Below are 19,339 nucleotides of genomic sequence, written 5' to 3'. Positions count from 1 at the left end.
AATCTTGTTTGAGCAAATCTAGTTTCTTCTAAAGCGATGCTACTATCCATGAAAACATCTAAAACGATTATTATCTTTTCCGATGGATAAAGACAAAGTGACTGATCTTGCTGTGAAAATCAGCGCTACTCTATGAACAGCACACTTTCCTATCGATGTACTTAAATGCATTGGCTAACCCATTTGTAAAATCTCCAAATATCTCTCCGTCTTTCTCTCTGCGTTTGCAGAAGAGTCTATTAATCGTATGAAGAACATTATGGATTTTCACAATAAGAACGGTGCACTTCGCTTTGGGAGATCAGGCATAATTCATAATTATCAAGTAGATATACGTTTCCTATATGCTAATGCACCTTTCCAGGAAACTATGGAGATTTTGCATGAGTAAATCGTCTAACTCTTCGATTTTGCCACACACTAGTTATTTTATCGTTCCAGATAAAATATAACACAGAGGTGATAGCTATGGGATTTTCTCTTCCTCTTTCTCCTGTCCTTTCAGCATCTTCTGCCCGACTATTTATGTAGTATAGTTATACACTGTTTGGAAAAAAGTTAACGGATATCATAGTGTGAGTAGGAATCAGCCATGGCCCCCACCTTAATGAGATGTAGGATCTCCTTTCGCTGCAGTGACTGCAACAATCCTACGGGGCATACTTTCCACAAGCGAACGATAGCGATCAATGGGAATTTCGGACCATTCTTCCTGTAGGCATGTAATGAGGTCATGGACTGTTATAGTGTGAACGTCCCTTGACCTCAATCGAAGCTCCGGTTCATTCCACAGATGTTCAATGAGGTCAGGGCTCTGAGAAGGCCACTTGAGTTTAGAGACCTTGCTTCCCATAAACAACGTACTTACTGCCGCAGGATTTGACACAGTCGATTGTCTTGCTGAAAGATAAAATGGTCACTTCCGTAGAAATTCCTCGAAGTATGAAACATTGTATTGTCTAGAATGCTCAGACACCTCTCGGAGTTCAATGTTCGTGGCACCACAAACAGGGGTCCGAGGCGAAACAAGGAAAAACAGGACCATACCATCCACCTCCATCTTCGAATTTCATAGTTGGGGTTACGCACTCTGGTAAGAGACCTTCAACGGACATCCATCTGCTCGGTAGAGGGCAAAGCGTGATTCATCGCTCCATAACACACACACCTTTCGAAGCTTTCACGTGTGGCTGTTCGTGCGCTTTGCACCACTCAAGAGAACGCTGCATGTTGGTTCGGGATGAAGGTGATAATGTGAGGCTTGCATATTGCAGTTTTACCATGTAAACCCATGTTGTGAGCCTTAGTTCTAAATGTCTTTGTGCAGATTCGTGCTCCAGTCCATGCTTAGAATTCTGCGTGCAGTGTGCCGGCCGACGAATGGAGGTTTTTATATATTATCCTAACACCCTACGATCACTTTAGGTTAATGTGATTGGTGGGCCATTGCGGATAGCACTTGCAGTTGACTCCCTGCTCTTCCATTTCAATATGATATTGCTGGTCGTTGACTCGGATGGCCCAATTTGTCAGCAATTTGCCTAATAAATAGGCCTGCACCGTTGTATCCTATCACAACGCCTCTTTCAGTTCCCTTCTTGCAGCTATTTCACCCGGACACAGTTGCACTGACTTGGGAGCATCATATTCTTCCAATTTATAGTAGCTGCAAACACGTGTTATATGGCAAGATGCACATTGCTCATGATGTGTCCGTTGACTTATTTCCTAGTAGTGTATTAGGTATACTTCAATACCTATCAATACTTATGTTGCCTTTATCTTCTTTACTTGAACCGTTTCTCCATCAGAACACCATACTTTTTTAAAATGATTAATGAAGTTTATCCAAGAATACAGTTTGCTTTCGAAACGGAAGAAATCTTAATTAACCAAATATAGCATTTCATTTTCCTGTTTTAGAAAGAAAAACACACGCGATTCTGCATCCATGCACATCCCCTCACTCATCCTGTTCATAAAATCGGTGCTATCAAAATCCTGATTCATCGTGTGCATGCTCTGTGTACAATTACTACTGACTCGATTACATCAGGAATTACCTTTGAATGTATTTAATTAAACACAGGTAAAATTAAAGACATTCAAATGTATTGTAATTCTATTTTTCTTAGCCAATAGTTTCAACGAGGTCTTTATCAATAAAGTAATGAGTAGTTACAGGATCATCTTCTTCCTCTCAAGAAGAAATTAATCGTATTTCCATTCCTTATGTCAACGAGTATTTGATGTTATCTCTAAAATTATCAGGCTCCTTAATATTTATTAAATAATAATCTACCAGATTTCTGATTTTGTGGTCTATCTTGTTTTGTCCATTCCATTCATTTGACCACTCTTCCTCGCAAGAACATAAAAATAACAGCAAACACCATGAAACGGAGCAGTCTAAATTCGCATAGCATGCTATCTACTATGAAAACAAAGTTCTGTAGAAGAAAACTCTTGTAAAAGAGCCAATTTTTGATAGAAATAATTTAGATCTAAAATGGTAAGATTAAATAACTCTAATCTCAGTAGGTCCGACGGCATACGTTTATCCCTCTATGAGAAGTAATGCTACTTCATTCTTCTTCTCATTACTATTTTTTATAAATTAGATTCTAGTAATAATTGACCGTTGTGGCTTTATTAAGACATTGAACTTATAATAATCATACAAAATACTGATTAGTTTCGCCACAATGGTGGTGTAGCTGCTTCAGAAAACTCAAACAAACTGTTTTGAGTAAAGCATTCGAAGAAGGAGAGCTAGCGATGTGTGGCGCGCGTTGCCTCTCTTTCTAAGCCTGTTTAAAGGTGATTAAAAAAGTTGAAGTATGTTGAGAGATATAATTAATGACTTCCAGACGTCATTTAAGATGTGTTCTTGATTCGATGCGAAAGGAAGTTTTCTTCCGAATAGGGCATGCTGGTTTTATCATAAAAAATGACATAATTTGTATTGGAAGAATGATGAGCAAGTCTGTTTTTACATGCCACATCGCTAAGGTATTCCTTCTCTTTTATTTCAAAACTTCTACAAGTCTGACCTATGCACATCCTATCACTCATCCTTTTCATAAAATTGGTGCTTTCAAAACCCTCATTCATCGTAGACCACAATAAAAAAGAATTTTGTAAACACACGAAAGTTTATAGAAAAAGTTACTGCTTGTGGAGATTGGAGGCGACTCTGATCTTGTATTTGAGTAGGCCAGCAATTCTGATTTACGATGTGTGGGATGAACCAGAGTCTGTATAATAAATGTTGGAATTTTGTTGTGGAGGAGGATTAAAATATATTATCTTTCAGATAGAGCTCCTTCAATGCCCGTTAAGGACGAAGTGGTTGAGCAGAAACTGCAGTCTGCATATCATCGTCTTTTATAATGGAAGATGCTTGTTTTAAGATGTAAATGATCCTTTTTTTGTGATGTATGGTAAAAGGACGGGGAATGTTCTAGGCAACTTTAAGAATGTTGCTGGTCAGTAATCGTCAATAGTGTTAATCACAATGGGTAAAACAAAGGATGGTTCGGAGTTCGATAAAGGGCTTATTCTGTGTGCCCGTCCACGATTTTGAAAACAGCAGAGCTGAGTCTTCTCAAAAGAGTAAATATCCTAGGTGTTTAATCAGTGGAAAAATAACCCGCATTACTTGTCCAAGAGGCGTAACTGTGGTCTTAAGACAATCGTTCAAGAACGAGATCGCTGTCGACTGAGAGGGCTTGTACAGAAATTGACTAAAGCATTAACGGAAGCTATTCGCTACCCAAACTAGGCGCAGAGAATTGAAGAGGATCGCTACTGGCAGTCACATGCGTATATGGAATTAAATAGAAGTTTCTAATTCAGTAGCGACTATGTGTGTACAAGACAAAAGATTACTGACTGACTCCTCGTTCTTTGTTGATAATTTATCCGAGTAGTTTTTTTTTTATTTATACTTAGCTTGTATTAATTACTTAATACGAGTATAGCGCACTTGTTTACTGTGGCAAAACTAGTCAGTATGTTTTGTTTCGTTATTACGATTTAATGATAATAAACCAAGTTTATTCATGATTAAAGTAGTTGCCATAAAATTCCGTTGTTAAACATGATCGTGACTCTTTCGAACAAGAACGTAGAAGAGACCCACGTACCTAGAAATTAGCAGTGCATTCATCCATTTTATAGGCAACTATTTGTTGGCTCATGTCAAAAATTGTCATGTCTTAACAATCTTGCTTAATAAAACCAATGTAATTATTTTAAAAACACACCCAATTTAAAATTCACGAATCATTATACAAAGGTGTGTAGGCAAGAAGTGTTTTCAAAATCCAAGAATCTCTGCTATAATATGTTTATTTAATCCCATCATTTATTTATTTACTTTTATCTTGCGAAGTAAGTTTTTAAAACAAATGAACCACTAAGTTTCTTTTGTATTAGTAGCAGTTGTTCAACTGCGGTCATAAAACACACAACAAAAGGAGTTTAATTCCATTTCGAAGGAACGAAATCAATAAAATAGCATCCTTACTTTCAGATAATTAAAGGAATATTAATCGTTCTCCAGTCTCTTATTAAGCAAAAGTTTTGACATTCAAAGACTTCCAGACAAAGAAATTAATAAAACGAGTTTCTCCCACTTCGAAACTCCCCCCTCCCCAAATTGATTAATGACCTAAAAAAATAAACAGAGAAATGACTGACTTCGTGACGTCATTAATGTTTCTGGTAGAGTCAATCAACTGGCTTCGAAACGGTAAGCATTTGAGTAATGGCCTTTCGATCTGTGCTGTTTTTGACATCATGGGCTTATGGAAGGACACAGATGAATTACTTTGCGTATTAGGGAATATGTACTGGTGTATTTTATGCTCAGCATGGCCGTGTACATTAAATACAACCCGCTGTTTTAGGATACAAGTATTATCTTCAGCTCAGGACATACTTTATGCTCAGCATGTCCATGTACCTTATATTCATCCCGTGTTTTTAGCATACAAGTATTATCTTCAGTTCAGGACAGCGCAATTAATGATCTCGTAGTATTTGGTAAAAGATAGGATATTCTTACCTATTAAGCAAGTCGGTGTGTAGAAACGTTCGTCGTTGTGAGGAATTAGAGGAATTATCTCCTTTATTAAGGGTTCTTTTAGGAGTGATAAAATATATTTTAAAAGAGACATATCAGATGTAAAGAAAGAGTCATGTAGATTACAATATGTGGCTCTAGAATAATTCTAAAGTGTAATCATCACTAAAACTTCCAAACAAATGGCTGGGCCATTAAATGCGAGTAAACATTGCAGTTAATGCATGTAGATAATGAGGATACTCATGCTGTTGACAATGAGAACACTTTTGTCGTTTTCATAATGGGAAAACTTTGTATTATGGGGAAGTGGAAATTATCACTGTCTAAAAGTCTGTCTTAAATCACCAGAAACAAAAAGATATTACACATTTGTGAATCCATATAAACAACACTGCTGATTATCAGAGGAGAGAGAGAGAGAGAGAAGAAAAAATGCCGAAGTAGCTATGGCAAGGCAATGAAGCTTGTGTATTTTTTTTTCTGGCCGAACATCCTGTTTTGACTGATGAAAGACCTGAGTTCCAGGAAGGAAAACTATCCTGCTACCTACGCAGGAGAAGAGTTAAATCTAGTTCATTTTAAAGTCCAGTTTGTGGGGAGAATTATACAGACTCCACTTTCCAATTGAAGTAACTCGTATATACGTGTGTGAGAGAGATTATACTTTACACTAATATTTTATTAAAGCTTTTGGTCCGCTACTAATGATAGCCAACATCCGTTTAACCCTAACATGTGGTGTCTTGGTCGCCTGTCGTCACTAATTAAGGCGAACATTCAGAAATGAATGTATGCAGTGGGGAGGAGGGGGGGTAGAGGGTTAATGAGTCATGTCGAGGGATTACTGCTCACATGAAATGTAAACTTATTCCGATGTGTGTGTGTGTGTGTGATTTAAGAGTGCTAACAGTCCGTAGATAAGTGGTGATGATCATTGCAAACAATCTTGCATGCTTCAGCTCATTTCACTGTCTGCAAGACATCATTCAAGTGGACGCTAATTAAAGACATCCTTTATGTGTTTAGGAACGGGAAAGGAGTCCAACGGTACTCCAGAGAGGACCAGTGCTTAATGTTTATTAAAATCACTTTCTGCACTGATTGTGGAGAAAACGGCATTTAGTTCCGCGTACTTTCCCGTCTCCCCTGACAACAGCGAAATTGAAATTAGCCATGACACGTGATCATTCTACAAGAGTGCCCTTCCTTTTGCCCTTCAGACATTATTGCTGAAGGACAATATTCTCTTCGTCAACTCAGGGAACATCTTCTTGTTCTCTTCTCTGATTAGGATCTTTCATACAAAAGCATTCGAGAAGGATAGGCTGTCACTGAAATGAGAGAATAATTTATACAATTCATGTATATTTAGCATGTTTATTCTGCAAGTTTGCTGATGGAATTCATTAGTCAAGGCGGTCCTGCAAGTGTTAATTAACACTTCAGTTTAGCAAATTATCTTTTATTAATTCACGAGAGAAGAAGGCATTATTCCACCTCATCACGTGGAAAACTGGGCTAAGATATTTTAAAGGAATTCTCTTTGAATGATGGAGATCCATCGAGTGCCGTTCTAAAACTCCATAGATAAGAAATGATTTCATCCTCATCGTGTAGAAAAGACTTCACCATCTTTATCTAATGTTCCCATCGTTGGCATTTCTTTTTCAACAGGCAATCACTCCTGGGATAGACATCGAGAGTGCAGCCTTCCATACCCCAACAGTTCATTTCTGTTTAGTATATCTATCTACGAGACCGCATGAATATAGCTTCTTCTTTCGCTATACGTCGACCTCAGCTCCTAGAAGGTCAGCTTATCGAGCTTAATAGTTTCTCTTTCCAAAGATGCGAACTCCTTATCAGTAGCATTGGAAAGTGAAATTTCGCTAGTCACGTGGGGGCCACATGAACGCCTTGTTGCGCATTAAAATTGATAGTCTGGTTGCCAGGACAACGCACCGATTTCTCTATTGAAAAAAATAAAACTCTACTCGCAGTTTCGAGGTGATGGTGGAGTTTAAATAGGAGCAGACATCAAAGGCCATTGAGATGTGCTTCATCAATTAACTGATGCTTTTTCTCATGCACGCGAGCTAACTGAATTTCTGCTCCCTAAATCTGAAAGTCGATTTACCAGAAAAATTTTTAGCGACCCATTAAATTTTCAATGTACTCCCATACTTTTTTTTTCAGTAGTCTGTATATTTCTAATTTTCAAATATTTGCTCTCCTCCGGTAACCAGTCGATAATCTAATCTTTGCGCACACAAGTTCACGTTTCTCTTCACCTCCGACGGAAAATGTCGAGTAATGAGATTTTCTCCGAGTAACTTTGACGGGCGGCTGTAACTTTCCGAACTAGAGAACAGTCTCTTCTCTGCTCGGCCTCTGAGATCTCGCAAAGCCCCTGAAGGGTTGAACTATTCGAAAACCAGACTGTCGTATGCTTTAAATTTCATTCGGTATCTATCCAGAAATAAGACAAAGTTTGTTAACTACACGAATTCTCTGCTGGTTGGTTGGACTTTTTATGCTTGAAATTAATGTGGGACCGGCGAATAGTGAGTTTCTTTCAGTCTGCGAATTGCCTTTTCTTTCTGGGTGATTTATCTAAAGATTTCGGTACTATTCAGTATTCTATTCTCTGATGATTTTCTAAATAGGCTGTCCTGAATAGCTTTGAAAGCCGTGGAAGAGAGAGAGAGAGAGAGAGGGGAGAGAGAGAGAGAGAGAGAGAGAGAGAGAGAGAGAGAAGTATATTTCTTTCTGCTTTAAATAATGGAAAAATTGAACTATTTGACGAGATTTTCTGAAAATCCAAATCCGAGATTTCGCGTTGTGCAGAGAAGCACCCTTTACAGGGATATAGGTTAACGTATTGTGCAGTTCTTTCCATTACATGCTTTAAGGCCATTAGAGTCATTTGTTGTCATTAGACAGGCGGTGCGTTAATGACAGACATAATCAGGAGGAGAATTGGAAATTTTGATTCATACCGAGGCATCTGTTCAGGAAGATTCCTTAATTGATGTATTTAGCGGCTCTGCAGACGAACATGAATGTAGCAGACTAGAAGCCAGGGAAATCAATAGAGATTAAGGATCGCAAACAGATTTGGAGAAAGCCAGAATTATGCTAAGTTAATTCTTTTGATCGTCGGAATCTAACAGGGAAAATTCAGTATTAATATTGTTTAAATTATATTAATTTGCATGTTAAATGGATAATAAAAGCAAACTATTTATGATAATTAACTTCTAGAGTCAAGTTAGTAACAACTATAGATAGTTAGACGTAATGGGTTTCCTAAACAAAACAACTTCACTCGTGATGCCCAAACATATTTCATGTATTAGAACTTCAAAAAACAAGTAAGGCATTTTTTTTAGAAATTCTCTTATGGTGTGTAATTGATCCTGTTAATGTATTCAACTTTGAATCTGAAGTATGCTAGCTCTTACCAGGAACACTCAGTAGGGAAATACCTCGGTAATTCTCACATTCAGTTTTATTTCCCTTTTTTATATAGATGATTTTTATAGTATTGGTATTTCGCTTAAAATTATTGAAGTAAAACAAAGATTACATTCTTGATCAACATTATGGATTCAGATGTCGATCAATGGATTTCTACAAAAGTATTTTCACTGTTATGCAGGCTTCAGCCATCTGAAAGATTTATATTTTAATAGCGTTGATCTTCTCTTTAAAATTCTTCTAAAGATACTGCAAAACCCATCTTCAGCTTTATCAACATTTTTGCTGATGGTTGGCCTCAATAAACCCATCTCAGTTTTGAAAGTATCAATAATATGTTAGGAGGAACCTATATGGAAATTTTTAGGGGGGAAAAGAATTGTTCAAGTATGTATCTGGGATTTTTTTAAGGGAAAGTTGACTTGGGATGAAGATGTTACTTGAAATATACTTAAATATTTTTATATCTGTTATAGATAAACACATATTTTAATACACACACCGATCACTGAATTATAAGCTTTTATTTAATTCAGTGGTTTTCGTATAGGGATGCGACTGCCAATACCAACCCTCTTCAATTCCCTGCGCACAGTTCGATGAGATATGCGACATTAAATGGCGATCTCATTCCTGACAAACTGTTATAGGACCACAGTTACGCCCATTAGGCAAACAAAGTCGGTTATTTTCCCACTGATGAAACACTCGGGATATCTCACTTTTTTAGAAACCAGTCAGCTCTTCTGTTTTCGCAGTCGTGGCTCCAGTCAGACGGGCACTCATAATAAGCCTCTTTATCGAACTCCGAAAGATCCTTTATTTTCCCCATTATGATCAAGACTATTGGCGATTACTGACTAGCAGCATTCCTAAACAGTTGCCTAGAATCCGTGGTGTCGCACATGACCAAGTATTTTGCATATGCACTACGTAAGTGACGTTTATAGACATCTGTATAATGGTTCTAATTCAATGGCAGATAGATATACCTGATATATGGGTAAAATATCTAAATAAGATGTATGAAATAAAATACAATATATAGATACAAATATTTGTTCAAGGCATTTTGGGTTGATTTAGGATGAGTAAGGTACCACAAACCTTTAGTATCCCCCCTGGTTTGTATGTCACATGAGCAGTGTATATCTGTTTAAATTTATTATAAACGTTTTACACTATGTTTAAAATATAAAATAATAATTTAGTTAGTTATAAGTTATATTATAATATTATAAGTTAGTAACTGATTGAGTTGGTATGAGTTTACATTTCCGAGGCATATGTGAAATACAAGAGTTCATCGCATGACGTATACCACTGTACGCTGCTACACTCTACACCGCTCTACTCTTTTTTTTTATAAATTACAAATCTTGTGCTTTAAACTTCACTTAATTACCGAGTCGTGCAATGAACTAATTAACAATTTAGTCTTGATTCCTTAACGTTTGCTTTTTTATTTCATTTTTATATAATAGCATGAAGTGCCCTCTAAAACCTTTGGTGTATAGCGATGTTTATTTGCTATATTAACTGGAAATAACTGGACAGTAGACAACTTAATATTGGACATTTTTAAGAGAAAAAAATATTCCTTTTATGACATTGAAACAAATAAAAAACTAAAAGTGATACTGATAACATGCCTAAGATACTATTCTGAGATATTATCCCATACATTTAGACCCTGTACACCCCTTCCCTGATGAAACATATCAGGAATTTGATGATGATGATAAACTTGCTACAAACTGCAGCTTGGTCTATAAAGTGGCCTACTTCCTTCCCACATATTCAAGAAGGATCATATACTCTGTTGTCAGATTTAATTTTTAGGAAAGATAACAGTTTATCCCGGATTTTTAAAGACAATCTGAAACTAAAAAAATTTTCAATATCGGTATTGCAAGTATTGACTCTTCGTTTAGTCCACCCAGAGTAAAATATCATATGTTCAACTTTTAATGATTTAAGAGGTATTTTAATACTATTTAATTCTCATCTGATTCGAATACTTACCTGATATTTTACAGTATGAATAATTTGTGTTTCATGTAAATTATGTAGAAAACCACGTATTTCTAATTAAATACTCGTCTAGACATCATTTTTAATGATTGAATTGTCTTGCCTAAAAATTATATTTTCCTTTTTCTTTTGAGAGCGTGTAAAGATGGTGGCAAACACACATTGTTTTAACGATTATTTATTTTATTTTTATTTTTTGATCATCTTATTTATCGTGTCGCATATTTTGGATGATATTTGTGTAAATTTTGTCAGTGGCTTTCTGTTCATTTAGATATTGTCTACACTATTAAACTCCCTAAATTTCTGAGGTCCACAAACTAAATAATGGAATAGGAATAGGAAGATCCATGTATAACGCACATATTGTCTGACAAATCTTATAATGTTTTGTCTCGACTCGTTTCCCAACACCATCACAGACAACGAAATATTTCTGACTATTTATATGTTTCTTTCTGTCATAATGAGAAATTAAAATTGAATAGTAGCTTAATGTATTCACACATAAAACGGTACTTAGACTAAGAAGTCATAGAAATCTTACAGCCACGTGTGGTCACATCACCTGTTGTTTTTACTTCTCTAAGTCTTCCGTTCATGTTCTTCTATCGCGGCCATTCTTGATTTTTCGTAACACAGAGTACAATTCAAACAATATTTTAAGAATTACATTTAAGTATATCAAATAATCTGTGATATGTTGTGAAAAAGAAATTATAGTTTCCCATTTTGTGCTTAGCAAACTTGAATTAATAAAGGTCAGTTAAATCTTTCAGACCTCCAAAGGCCATGTAAACCCACGTTATTCGCAGAAAACTGTGCATTCACTTCTTCCATCCCACATATTCCTACATGAAATCAAGATAATTGGATGCTCTATTGTTTCACGCTTCAGAAGAGGTGCTTTCCTGCAGTGCATTAGAGCCGTGCATGAATGCTAATTCTCTCTGTGTGTTTAGACAAGGCTTTGACTATTAAAAGCATTGTGTTGTAATCTGGCGATTTCTGTTCACACCTGTGCATCCTTAGGTATTACCGCTAGGAATAGAAACAGATCAAAGATGATACTCGCAAAAGAAAGAATATATTTGGAAATAGTCACTTTGATAGCGTGCATTGGTTTTTTACTTCTTTATTCGTTTTTCGGTTGCTCATTTTGGCAGTAAAATTAACTAATTTGGAACTCTAAAATCAACAACAAAAGAAAGGAGAAAGCGTATCTAACCGATACAATTTGAAATATTTTGGAAGAGTTGAAAGTAGGGACATCATTGCTAGTATTCTTTCATTATCTAGTCAATGACCTTATTTTTAAAAATTTATTATTATTATTATTATTATTATTATTATTATTATTAAAGGGCAAGATTTATAAACTCAAGACGCTATTTAATCTTTTTCAGGCCAGGTTTTCTCAAACGTTCATGATTTATCCGGGATTTGAACCTGCTTCTTCTGTAATAAACAAAGTAGTAACCTTTATCCGTAAGCTCCTGAGGCAATTATTATATATAATTATTACACTGGAAAATGTATAGATCTCAAATATTTTATAAACATATTAACAACGTATTTGACAATATAAATTATTTGAATTATATAACTGAGTGAGATTCTTTCCCAACAAGTGGGTCGTGCTGAAAACAAAAGGGTTTTTGGAGTATACCACTTGCAAGGAGCAACTTGCTTTTGCATCTGCCTTTTTAACAAACTTCTTGTAAGTTATGCAAAGGGAAAAATCTTGTTTATGATGTGCTTTTCGTTGTTATTAATTTTTCCCATTCGGTATTTCTCTTATTTAATTTGAATGCTACATGCTTACCAATTTTTCTACCCTCTCTCTTTCTTTTTCTCTCCCTCATTCGGTAAGATTAATGTGTTTTTTTTTTTTGGTAAGATGATACGGGGATAAATACTGCAATTTATTTTTCTTTCAGTAGCTCTTACAATTAAGGAGTCAGCGCTTACCTGATCTAAAGTACGACTCGACTGACAGATATAGCAATGGAATCCAAGGACAGCCACAAACTACAATCCCATCTTCACCCACAGGTAACCAAAGGGCTGCGGCGTTTCTCAGACGCGCTTTATCACTTCTCAACTAGACTGAGTTTCTCAACGGAGGTCGTATTTCAGTTTCAGCAGGAAGCCACTGCAAGCCAGCTATGGAAGAATGGTAACCCCTCCTGGATGACTGGAAGGCTGGGATGAATTCAGCGATGAATTTTGAATCGCGGGAAACACTCACATATGCGGGAGCTAGTGTGAGAGATGAGGTCTTCACGCGAGTTGACTCCTCGCCGAGAAGTCTTGTGCTCTGCTCCGGGAGGTGGAGGACGCCGCTAATGTTGGCAGGGTCCACTATCAGCAGAAGGGATGTTCGAAGGTTGTTCAGCGTACAAACACGACCTTACAGGTGCAATAAGAATAAGACTGATATTAAAAGGTGACCATTTATATCAGATTTCTTTTGTTCACTTAGCCTAAGCTTCCGTCCAACCATCAGCAACAGCAGTGATATGATGGCATCGCATCAATAACCGTGATGGTCTGATGAAGGTAAAAATTGCCTTCATATTGCTTGCACTCATGTCTATCCTATGGAATTCTTCTGAAGTCGTTTAAAATTTTTAAACACGATTAGAAAGCCTTAAAGTTAATTGTGATGCCTCGTGTTGTTCAAGATTGGATGTCGTACCAAAGGATGAAGCTCAAACAGAATTCCATCTGAGTGATTCCATCGTCAGGTGTTACAAGCCAACAATGCATTTATACACGCGCACGCACGCACGCACGCACGAAAGAGAGAGAGAGAGAGAGAGATCATTTCTTGTGTCAGAATACTTGGCAACTTTCGTTAAGACAAGGTGTTGCTATAAATAACATTTCTAAGCTCGAAATCGAAAAATATAAGCTTCTATTTTTTCCAGATTTTTCGGTCGTTGAAAGCAAACGATACGTACCAAAACTAGATACGGCGACAGAGGGGGGGGGGGCTTAGAAGTTCTGATAATCACCATGAAGGAACCGAGGAAGAAGTCTCATCTGAAATATCATTTTTGTTCTGGGTGTGTATCAGAACTTACGTAGAAGATGGTGTTATTACACTGAACGAGGCCTAATTCATGTTGGACAAAAGCAGTCTGGTTATTGATAGGCTGCGGTTGATGTATCAGAAAAACAACAAAAACCTATCTGTATTATGTTTCTTTGGTTCATGTTTTTCATAAATGACATGTCTAGCATCCTTAGAGCTACACAATATCATACAATAAAAATGCACTCACCAAACATTGCCAAAATGAAATTGTGTAGTAATGCTTGCACCTAGTTATTGATGATAAATCGAACATTTCGGCATCTTCATGCTTCGTTAATACTTCTGCCTCATTATTTCAAATTTCTCATCATTTCAATCTTTTTATTTATTCTTAACAGTGAAGCATGTTCATTGCTTAGAGTATCGTTGTATTCAAATACTTCATATTTTTCACGCATCTTCAATACTTCACAGTATTTCTATGCCTTCTCAATATTTCAGCATCTTCATGTTTTTAGTATCTCAGCTTTTCCATGCCATGCTTTCATACTCTCTAGTTTAAGCCCACGTCAGAAGTTACACACTATCTAATGATGAAAGACTACACGGTCAAAAACCAGCCCATCACCTTTATTGCAGTTGGAGAGTAAACGAATTTCTAAGCCATCTTCTCGACGCGTGATATGAACTTATATGAAGTCAACAGGATCGGAGCAGACACTACAAGGTGATATCGAATTAATCTATGGTTGTTTGGAACGCTGGATTTGCTCTCTAGTTTCCTTTAATATATTACATATTTAATAAGTATTTCCCGTATATTCGTTATGGCTAATTTCATAGCGCCCTCTCATTTGTTCCATGTAAGCTTTTCTAAAAAAGAAAAATACTTATGGGATTGCTAGTCTCTTGTGCAGAATTTGGAATTTGTTTATGTAAGAGAGACATCTTTTTAGAGTCCAAATGGTACAGTCTTGCAATATTACTTCAAAATTTTGATATGAGTAAGATTGTCAATGAATTTCACTTTTATACAGGGTGGTTCAAAATCCCACGTGAAAACTTTGAGGGGAGATAGAGAACATCAAAATCAACCATATTCACATAGGAAAGCATGACCGGAAACGCCACCCGAAAGTGATAGGTGCGCTGTTTGCAAGCGCTCCAGGTACGCAATTGGGGCTTCCTTATTCAAGCTTTCGTCGCCGTACGAAATTCGTTTCGTCGCCGTAACGAACATGCGTCGTTTTACACACTGCAATGGCAGACATGCACCATATTATGTATCCGAACTACTATTGAACATCAAAATCAACCATATTTTCAATATGGTTGATTTTGATGTTCTCTACCTCCCCTCAAAGTTTGTACGTGGAAGTTTGAACCACTCTGTATAGTTATGTGGCGCAAATGACTTCATGCACAACGTTATGATAATTTGTGAAGATAACAGTGTCCTGTGTATAGGTGGATATATGATCATTTCAATACTAGTATATTTGACACTATTATCAGAGTACTCGAATAAGTCGAAGCGGTCTAAATTAAGCACTGAATGTTGGATAACAAGAGAGGAAAGGTTTGTCAAAGAACAAGATGCACAGATAATATACAATGGTTTAATATAAGATGGTGGTTATTCGCCTAAAGATAAAGGGGGGTATGGAAAGACACTAAAGAAAAAAGAAGTCGAATTAAGTAGTTATGTACTGAAATGAAGAAGAGTCTCATTTTCACATTAATCTTATCACATTCGTAAGACTCAGTGTGTGTGTGTGTGTGAGAGAGAGAGAGAGATAAAAATATGAACGTAATTCTTTTTATTTCATTTGTATTATTTTGATAAAAAGCAGAGAGGATTGGACGAGTAGATATCTTCTCTAAAACTAATTACTACGTGTGCGAATCCTATTAAATGCGGTAGATGACTGTCATCATCCGGTGCGAACCCACCCTGCTTAGGGGAAGAGCGAAATGCTTTAAAATGTTTGTGTGTTTAGACTGTTGAGAAGAGTTCCCAAATTATCGAACTGTTCGCTTATCCACGGTGCTAATGTAGCATGGTGGCCAAATGAGCCAAAAATAAAGTATATGGAGTCGACAAATTGTACAACTATTCGCAGATGATTTGCAGACTTATCCGATCTGAGTAGGACAGGCTAGGGAAGGATTCAATTTACGAGATAGGAGATCATGATATTGATTAAATAAAATATTATATTGTGTCCTAAGAGGAGGGTCCTTATCGAATCTAGGAGAGTTACGTATGTTAGTGGATAAATATTTAATTATTTTCTATAATAGTGGACATCCAATCATATTCGTGTATAGAATTATTTCAATACGTAGTCCATGCATCCATTTTTAGCTTCTTAGCGACTCCTGTCTCCGTTCAAGGAATGTTTGTTTTGAAAAAACCACAAAAGATATAGAGTACTAAACCTCTGGTTCAATGTTGTTGGAATTCTTTAAAGCCAGCAAGTTCGATGAGATTGTTTGAATTAAAATGAAGAGAATGAAGCTCGCATTAATAAAATTGAACAACGGTATTCCCAGTACATTCCAAAATACAATAAGTTAAAAATAGGTTAAACAATTCAATGTTAATTTAAACATTTATTCATACTTTTGATGATATAATTGTTGTCAAATATCTCCAATGATTGCACACATTTTGATAACAATGAAATATCGCACAATATCTTTCTTTTTCATCATTTTAAGTCCTTGGTTATCCAGTGGAATAGATCGATAAATTTCTGGCCCACAGCCACTGTAAGCAACATGTTCCTTGATACGGTGGTGCCTCTGTGTGATTCACCTAGTTTATTTACTGTTGTTTCCCTCCTGTGGTATAATGTGCTTCATCATCGTATACATCACTATTGCAGAAATAAAGGCATTGTGTTTCATCCATTGGTTTAACATGATGCCCACGTTTTCTTTCTAAGTAAACAGTAAAAGAAAACCGTACATCAATTAAGCCAGTTTTCTAATAGTTAAGCCAAATACCTACAAGCCTTAAAGCTATTTTCGTTTCTATTCATACAATTTCCTATGCTCCTTTGATTTTTATTTACGTTGTATAGTTCCTAAGGGCGCCTAGGATGTGAATATGAAACCATGTTTCAGTTATTCTTATTTGTATTTAGATCCGCAGACTATTCTAGAGGAGTCACAAAATAAAATTGTGTGTAACGATCTACCTCAGAGCTGACTGGGAGATACGTTACCACATGGTCCTGCTTTTAAGTAGTTGGAGTAAATATTTAACCTTTTGTGTGTCGCTATAAAGAATATTATGTAAGTATCTGTGTGCTTGCATAATGTCTAGACACCCATCTACTAAAGACGGATGCCTAAACATTATGCGACAGCCACAGAAAGCGCAAGTAGTGGAACTCATCCCCTTCCCTACAATGTTTCACAGGTTTACAACACCTTTACTCCTTTCAGCGATACACGAAGAAGAAGAACGGATTTAATCAATTACGATCGGAATTAAATGTAAGTGATTCACTTTCTATAACCATTGCTCAGTCCTTGTGATCGAATTATCGTGGTTTACCCTCTTAGCGGAGGTTAACGACGATGATTGCAGTACCCCCCTTTGCTTCTCTATTACAGTAGAATTTCTCAATTTTATAGTCTCGAGTTGGTGCCATGGAGCACTTTCTTGGTAATCGAGATACTTACTACCCTTTGAACGACTCTGCTCTTTATGCTATTTAATGAGATTTGGTGTCTTAGGTTAGCTACGGAAAATTTATGGAGTCATCTCAGTTTGCATCCATTTATGTGGAAAAATAAGTATGAACGAAAGCATATATTGTGAGAAGTGAAGATAAACGAACCTACTAATTTGTATTTTAGATTATTAAACAAAATTAATTAAAAAGAGCTCTAAGTTCAGTTTATGAACTTAGAGTCTTCTTGTGCAGTGACGTCATCATTCACCAACGCTGTTGTGTTGGTGAATGATGACGTCACTACACAAGAAGACTAATAATGCAATTCTTTCGCAAGTATTCATTTGTATTATCAAAGTAACTTCCCTAATACTAATATTTCTAAACATCATCGCATTTTTCATCTAATAGTGAAATTTTCCCTTTAATGTTTTGCCATTCTGAGAAAATTATTTTTTTCGGTTTCATCTCATTCATACTTACTACCAGTGACAGCTTCTCCACTGGGTTGCATTGTAGGCTACATAATGTCAACTGCCATCCGTATGATTTATATTTTTCTGAACCGGAAAAAGATTCTTTGCTAACTCATATATTAACGATATTTCATATGCAGCTATATGAATATAATTATAAATAAAACGAAACCTCACACCAAATTCTACATGGCATATATTGAATCCTAATTTCAGTTGCATTCAATTTTGGGAAACCTGAAAATATTTAAGCAACTCATTCAATATCATTTTGCTTTGTAGATACTTGCAGCTATTCATGTTTCTCATGCTAATTCAATGGATTACATTAACAACTTTTCTGTAAATATTGATTAGTTATTTAAAATGCATAACCTTGTTACCAAGAAATTATAAATAACTTAAGTGCAGTCTCAGGGATTCGGTTAATTGAGAGCAATATGAAAACAGATGATGCATATTTGTAATAATGGAACCATACGTTTTCCTAAAAGAATTTGAACTGTGTGAAATACACTGGAGACCAAAACCTGAGGAAGAAACACTATTTCTGAAGATTACAACCGCACATTCCGACACTTGTGGCAATTTGTATAACTGACGATTTCGAGTAGAAAGCGGATACACATTCAAATTTTCGAATCGCCGTCAAAGGAATCACATGGTAGCACTCATCAGGATAAAAAGCAAATTAGCGACTTGTGTTTGAAGGAAGCTCCTTTCGTGAAGGAAGAAAGTTGGAAACTTGGATGCTTTGTAATGTCTCAAAGACCATCTAGATGATGATTTCACGCACGGAAAGAATTATTGCAAAACTTGAAGAAGGCCGCAGAATTACTGATATTGTCAGAGAGTTTGGAATCTCTCAGCGTTGTATCCAGACTCTGGGCAGCGTTTCAACCCAATAGAATGTGTTTAAGACGTTTGCTAAGAGGTCGTGCTCGCTCTACCAGTAGCACGAAGACAGATGTTTGGTTATAACAGTAAAACGTAAACCACGCACTGTGATAGATCAGCTTTCAAGTCGGCTCCATCCAAGCACAAGTACGCGGATATCTCGACAAACTGTGGCAAGACGTCTGCTACAAACGGTCCTGTACGCTGAAGGTCTGTAGTCTACGTCCCTTTACCCACAGCTCATCGTACTGCTTTGTGGTGCTGTAACTCAGCGGTGTTGTATCTATAAAAGTTGGACGAGACACCAATGGGCTAATGTACTCTTTACAGATGAGAGTCGTTCTAGTCTTTTCTGCGGTTCTAGACGACAGTTGATCTGGAGTAAAAGTGGTGTTGCTGACCATCGCGAGAAGGTTTTTCTTGAAAGGGATAGATACGGCGGTGCTGAGGTCATGGCGTGGGAAGGCACTATGCTTAATGGACGTAACGAGTTACAAGTGCTGAAAAAAATGGACTATGACTGGTGAACGATATTGCAACAAAGTTCTTCAACGTCATGTTTTTAATTATTCCGTGGTGCTGTAGGTGAAGAATTCATTTTTATGGATAATGCCACAGCACATTGTAC

The 19,339-nt window shown here is 36.6% G+C and overlaps 1 protein-coding gene across 1 annotated transcript in view; it reads right to left on the bottom strand.

Moving 5' to 3' along the window:
* The window catches only part of LOC150096395 (suppressor of tumorigenicity 14 protein-like), a 132,397-nt gene extending 113,282 nt beyond the window's left edge, over positions 1-19,115 (bottom strand). The window contains exon 1 of the mRNA XM_090409049.1: positions 18,905-19,115. Within this exon, the coding sequence (XP_090265175.1) occupies positions 18,905-19,115 (211 nt within the window). The remainder of the gene's footprint in view (positions 1-18,904) is intronic.
* Between the last annotated feature and the right edge of the window lie 224 nt (positions 19,116-19,339).

Source organism: Typopeltis vanoorti, chromosome 19 (assembly GCF_054136105.1).
Source record: "Typopeltis vanoorti isolate ZY-2024b chromosome 19, IOZ_Tvanoo_1.0, whole genome shotgun sequence".
Classification (NCBI taxonomy): Eukaryota; Metazoa; Arthropoda; class Arachnida; order Uropygi; family Thelyphonidae; genus Typopeltis; species Typopeltis vanoorti.
This window is presented reverse-complemented; position numbering and strand designations above follow the sequence as displayed.